Raw genomic sequence first — 6,634 nt, 5'->3', positions numbered from 1 at the left:
CCTGTACTCGAACGTGAGGTTATCAGACGAGGACGGGGATGCAGGGGGGCTGGCTTTATCATGCCATTGGAGTTATAGACATCAACTTTGGAGTTCTCTTTTTTTTTTTTTTCAAGTAGGAAAGGAATATACGTTAGACGATCAGGTGCTCCATATGAACTTCGTTCATTTTCTCAATGAAGTTTGTGCAACAGGATGTCATTGTAATTTGTCAGGCCCCTGAGACAAATTTTCTGGAGACGTGATGCATAACCTAAAAGTCCCCCAGGTAACAGGGATATCTTAGAGCTGGAAATAGCTAATCAATTTCTTTTGCAAAAGAGAGACAGAGGATATAGATTCAGTCAGTATTCAAATAAATTTCCTACAGCAATTGAGAAGATTTGTGAGCTTGTTGCAGCTGAGGACAGCATACATACAAATATCTCTTTCTCCTTCATTTACATTCTTGAATAGCCTTTGTGGTCTTCATATTGCTCCATAAATTCATCATTGAACTTTTTGAAACTGGCCATAATGGCAGGCATATCTTCCTCAGCTGGCAAGATTGTTGTCCTCAGGTGGAATACCCTATTGAAGGCAATTGTCCATCAGCCATCATCGCATTGAAGTTATAAACATAATAAACGAAACCTTTTTCAACCATTACCTCTGTCACCCTCCTACGGTCCTACCCCCCAAAAAAAAAAGGCTTTTTAATCTTTTGAACCCACTCCCTCGTCCAAATGGCCAATAATGCACCTGAGCTATGGAGATGGGCTTCGAAGTTCTATACATTCGTAGGTCATTAGCTGAGAATAGAGGAGATATGCACTTACCCTTCCTTTTGGCCGAACCCTGAACCTGGGACGGTGGAGATGCCAGTGGCTTCTAAAAGCTTAAGACAGTAGAAGACATCAGGAACTTTTCCAGCCTTCTTAGCGGCCTCAATTGCTTTTGGAGGTAAGCGGATCTGAGGGAAGGAATACATGGCACCTGCAACCAAATTCTCATGAAGTTCCACTTCTATATCACTAAACTTGCAAGGAAAGGAAATGTCACAGCTGATAAGCTACCTTCAGTGAAGTTACAAACAACATTTCTGCAGCTGTTAAATCCATCAGTCATTATATGTGCCCGCTTTCTCAGTGACTCGAGTACAGCTTTGCTGTATTTAAACCAGAAAACGATCATTCACTTCTTCCAAGTATCATTGTCAGAGACAATGGTATTGTTGTCAGATATACATGCATAATAACACAAACATGATCCCTAGTCCAGACGGTAGAGTCGGTCTAAAGCTAAATGAGTTCTTAAAAAGGGTCAAACACTTCATCATAGATTTTGATGGTGCCTGTTGCTTCCATGGATTTTTCTGCTAACTTCTTATAGTTTCCAGTCAAAGCAAAAGAATTACACATCTTTAACCACTAACAGGATAAATTGTGAGGATGAAGTTCAGTCTTCTTAAATTGCATTAAGACGGCAGAAGTCACATATTGACCCTGTTTCCCACCATTTAGAATTGAAAGGATAGGAGTTATTGTACTCTTAATATCAGCAATTTACCTCTCTCTAACATATCTCTCATAGGAGATATCTCCAGGCTTTGGGGGATTGACCATCAGGCCCATCTGTAATATAAGAATCAAAGTTTCAGGTTTTGGTAAAATGACTGAACATCAAAGCTGGACTAGGCAGTTATATACACATAAATAATCTATCAAAAAATGACGAGGGGAAGATGTAGGATTCCATTACAAGCATGACAATTAGCATCCAACTTTCAAAAGGCACCACTTGATATAGAAAGGGGTGGCATTGTATTACGTTCATTTGGTACTCTTTGAGAGCTCAGTGCCATGTGTCATACCTGACAATTACAGTATTTTTTGGTTCGTAACAGGTTTCAACATAGGTTGACTAAGTAGTAGAATAACTTACAAAAATCTGACCAGGGACATTTGGACTCAGTGCTATCGAAGCAACCTTGTAGATCTCCTCAACAGACTGCAACATTAGATGAGTACAATGAACAGTACATACTTTGGTTCGTTATGATAAAAACTGTAGTTATTATGTCCATACAAGAGAAATGACTACTATGCTGCAGATCTAATGGCATTAAAATGTTTTACGACAGAGTCAACCAGGAAGAACATCAAACTTTTGGTATACTGCAGAGGTTTTGACTACATGAAAGGTCTAGCATCAACATAATTCTCAAAATCTGAGACTTTCTCAACAGCTTTTAAACACTAAAGCTTAGCATTCGCATGTATTGACCAGAAGATCTCTTTACTAAAAGCGAGCTCCAATAGGCTGGTAAAGTTTGCCAAAATTCCTGCCCCTATTAAATTAAATTTCTGCAAACCTTCGGAGGAATGTTTGTCATCTCGAAGTATCCACCACGCTGTCCACATTCACCCCAATATCCTTTTGAGACTGTGTGAAAAGACACGAGCTGGAGCTCTTTATTTATGGGTGGGCCCATATCCATCAAAACCTTTGAGTTGGAACAAGTAACAAACATCACTATCTGCAAGGACGAATAGTCACGAAACAACATGATCAAGATCCATACCTTCCTGGCACTTATAAAGGGTCGTTCATCCTGGTAAATATTCTGCTGGTAAACTTCATCACCAAGCAATACTAAATTTTCTTGGTAACAAAATTTTACTACATCTTTTAGATTAGCTTCACTGAGACATTGTCCAGTTGGGTTTCCAGGGTTTATAATCGCCATTGCTCGTACCTAATCACAAACCAACATATAGTCATGAAAGAAGGAGCAATAAAGAACACATGGTAAGATAACAAATGAACCAGCTCATTTGTTAAAAACAAAAGTGGAAAATCAAGTTAATTGTGAGAAGAATTCTATAAAGTTCCAAAATACATCTCTGAGACTGCAATTCATTAAACCTAAACCTGTCAAAACTGAGTTTCTAGTCTCAAGCATCGGTTCAAAATGAGCTAATGGAGCATTTAGTTGATCAAGATTTTGCCAACAGTGTCATTCCCCTTTATGTACAAGATTACCCAGTAATAAATGTTTAATCCAGTTCCCGGAATACCAAATTCACATATACAGGGATATATGCATTATTGAAACACAAAAAAGGCACGCTTACAGTTATTCCTTTATAGCGAGCCTGTGCAACCGACTGACGTAGGTTATTAACATCAAGACCCCAGTTTGCAGTCTCTTCAAGGTAATAGGGAACAAGAGTGCCACCCAGCAAAGATATTGTGGCTGAGTAAAGAGGATATTGTGGAACAGGAACCAATACCTGGCATAACAAGAAATAACTAGTATAATGGTCATAATAGCAGAAGGCAAAAACCTGAAGTTAAAGGTAGGATAGATAGAAAGTAAGGTGAGAAAAGAGAAGCGGCAGACAAAGAAGTAGACACTAGAAAAAAAAAAGGATATGATATAGCAAGGAAATTAATTACCCCATCACCTTCACCACGAATAATTGCATTCAGGATCTGCATAACTCCTTTGCTGGCACCATCAGTGAGATATATAAGCTCTGGGTCACTGTCATGAGTATGTGAAGTAATGAAAGTCAGTTCAAGAACAAGGAATGATCTTGTTGATGTCTTCTAAAACAATGGACTCAAGGAGAGTTAAGCCCGTTCACCTTGGATAACCATCTCGTCTCTCAATGAACTCAGCTACCTCTTTCCTTACTCCAGGAATCCCACGTGAGTCACTGTAAGCACCTAATTCAACAAGAAAAAAGCATGTATAATTCAGTATGTCAATTGCATGCGCCACTTGTTGTTCTCCATGAAATCGAGAAAATTCAATAAACTTGAGGCCCAAAACAAAAGTCTAATTACAACTAGTTTGATGAAGCTCAGGCAGAAGTACTCAGGAGCTCAATGCACAATATTTGGATATATCACAAGATTAACACAACTACGAGAGCTTAAGCAAAGCCCAGTATTATGGAAAAGAAATAAATAAATCATCCTAAGTTGAAATTTCACAGGAACCTAAAGTGAAGACACTAGTGCTGCAGGATAAAAGTACTCAAAAAGACAAGAAAGATGTAGAATCACCCCTGAAATTAATCACTTATTTGACAAATATACAAAAACATTTATATTCAAATTCACCATAATGCAATACCAATTCTTTGATTTAAAATAGTTGGTAAATGAGCTATAGGTTATTTGAACACATCAATTTCTCCTCTTTTCCCTGCCCACATCTGCATGTCCCTTCCCTTCCTAGGTCCAAGTAGCAGGGAAGGTAATCTGATCTCAGAATACTGTAGTTAATTAAGTTTCAAAATCCTAAAAGCATTAGAGAGAATAGCAAGCAGCATATTCAGTAGAAGAACAGAAAGACAGGCATTGTAAAAGAGCTTACCCAGACCCCCTGATGTCATTGAGAGAAAATGTTTAGCCCTAGCAATAGCATCAGCAGGGAATACTAACCCAACATTAGGGTCATCCAGCAAAAATGGAGCTTGGCAGAGTGCAATAACCTGCAGTAATACGTTCTTTTCTTAGTAACAAGAAACTCTAGTCTTTTACTGGCATTGAAAAAGTTTAGGTATTAAGAGCACATATATGGATCTGAGCATACCTGGCGAGGAAACGTTAAGGGCTTCTGTCCAAGGGCATGAGGATTGCCAACATTTGTAAAGATTATCTGAGGAGCAATGAACAGCAAGATAACAGTCAACAACAAGCACCAACAGGCAAAAAAACTGTTGGAAGGCAGAACCAAACACTTTTCAACTGAAAAGTTGCAGTTCATTGTATTCAACAATACATAGGTTTTGTTTTGCAACGTTTAACGGAAACCAGTCCATGAATAAGCTCTTTTTTGTAGACAACATCCTTGCTGAGTACTCTAAATGTTCCAGAGGGATGTTAGCTAGGAGACCATGTACTGCCTAGAATATGCTAGAATTCATTTAGCACATTAGCAGGCTAAAGTTTTATGGCATTATACTAAAGGAAAACATGCTGTGAGAATCCTTGAGAAGCTCACTACCATATGAGCACCAAATAAAATGCAAACATCCACACAGGTGATTAATTCTGAGGGAACAGCACCGACAAGTCCTACAAGTTTGCCAACTGTGGCAATTGGACAAGCAGCTAAAGGCACACAAAGACACGTCATATACCATTCACACAAAAAAGATACCTTTTTCCCTTCCTTCTGAAGCTCAGAAGCCCGAAGATACAGCTCACCTCTTACAGCATACTGACACTCCTTGACATTTTTGTTTAAATTTTCATAGTCCAAAGGCTTGGATGACATGATGCGAATTTTATCTTCCTACTTGATCTGCATGGCACCCAAAGGTTAATCAGGCAGGTATGTTAACAATCATTCTTATCAAAACAGGAAACTGTTATCACAAATGAAGCTGCATTTTATCAGACAAAGAATTTAAAAAATTGACCATTCACAGCGCAATGAGCCAACATCGCGTTAAACTTCAGATACATAGTAAAATTTGGAAAGGACTTATTTTGATCTAATAACATACCAAACTATCTATGGAATTTCTGGAAAATTTTGCAAAAGGACAGTCTCGGTATCCTACAGGAAAAACAACAATTATAGACCAAGAATTAATGGCAATACCATGCATCAGTTTAAAATCCAATTCATGATGCACCCACTGAAACTTTGATTGCAAGTAAAAGTTGGACTGCCAATAAAATATCAAACACATTGGGTGAATCTCTCTGCCCTCACAGATGCAGAATAAAACACCAAGTTCTAATTTTTACTAAAGCGGGACCAAAGGAAAAAGTGAATCAGTAAACTGCATTCTAACTCTATACATGAAGCAAGAGGCAAAGACTTCTGCTGTACATTCCCTATATTGGCCCTCTGATTTCTGTTTGAAATGAAGTATAGATTCTTGAAGTTCAATATGATGATGCATATTAAACAAAAAGTTCCAAAAAGAGAGTGCCTAGTGCCTACTCCTTAAATCAATGAAAACCGACAAACCCAACAAGAACTGATGAAAGATTGAAACAAAGAAAAATCAGTTGACATGAATTCGTTTCATTTCAACCTCACTGATTCACAGCCAAACAGATAAATATAAAATGACCATTTAAAAATTCTATACGACATCAAAGTCCTTGCAGAATTTATTAATCAATCAGAAGTTTTACAATTGAACCAGCAGTTTACCTGAGTGACTTTAGTCAGTTGAGGAAGCTCCGAAAGTGGGCTCCTATTTCAGTTGAAGCCAAGTGTTCTCCTGAGCCCTGATACTCCAACTGAACTAGTTGGAACTCGTGCCTTATGTGCTTGTGTTCCTTTTTTTTTTTTTTTGTTCCTTCGGTGGATATTAAATGATATTCTCTCATCTTATGTGGCAATATGTCAAGACAATGGTTCTGAGGCAACACCACAGCCACTGAATAGTGCATGTGGATTATTGGGCTTCAAATATTTGCCATTATTTGAGATTGGGGATAAAGCACATAGAAAGAAGTGTGGTGTAGCTTCAAACTGATTTCTTGGTCATTCGACACTCTCAATTTCATTCCATGCATGTGTAATTGAATTGAATCGTTGTTGCTCCGAATTTTGATGTAGCATCTCTGTCATAGACTTAGAAATGGGGGTCCTATAAATTTTGGTGTTTAATAG

The 6,634-nt window shown here is 38.2% G+C and overlaps 1 protein-coding gene across 2 annotated transcripts; it reads right to left on the bottom strand.

Moving 5' to 3' along the window:
- Positions 1 to 282: 282 nt before the first annotated feature.
- LOC140004114 (glutamate--glyoxylate aminotransferase 2-like) lies at positions 283 to 6,310 on the bottom strand. Of its 2 annotated transcripts, XM_072072400.1 has the most exons (15): positions 6,170 to 6,306; positions 5,508 to 5,560; positions 5,159 to 5,302; positions 4,589 to 4,654; positions 4,370 to 4,487; positions 3,633 to 3,714; positions 3,442 to 3,529; positions 3,117 to 3,275; positions 2,564 to 2,737; positions 2,354 to 2,485; positions 1,924 to 1,989; positions 1,549 to 1,613; positions 1,056 to 1,147; positions 819 to 975; positions 283 to 570 (listed from the first exon to the last, which is right to left on the bottom strand). In XM_072072400.1, the coding sequence occupies exons 3-15, from the start codon at positions 5,273 to 5,275 to the stop codon at positions 441 to 443; spliced, it is 1,446 nt and encodes a 481-aa protein (XP_071928501.1). In that variant the 5' UTR covers positions 5,276 to 5,302; positions 5,508 to 5,560; positions 6,170 to 6,306; the 3' UTR covers positions 283 to 440. The 2 variants fall into 2 exon arrangements, with proteins under 2 accessions (XP_071928501.1, XP_071928500.1); XM_072072399.1 differs by lacking the exon at positions 5,508 to 5,560 and having other exon boundaries at positions 6,170 to 6,310.
- Between the last annotated feature and the right edge of the window lie 324 nt (positions 6,311 to 6,634).

Source organism: Coffea arabica, chromosome 11e (genome assembly GCF_036785885.1).
Source record: "Coffea arabica cultivar ET-39 chromosome 11e, Coffea Arabica ET-39 HiFi, whole genome shotgun sequence".
In the NCBI taxonomy this organism is placed as follows: Eukaryota; Viridiplantae; Streptophyta; class Magnoliopsida; order Gentianales; family Rubiaceae; genus Coffea; species Coffea arabica.
This window is presented reverse-complemented; position numbering and strand designations above follow the sequence as displayed.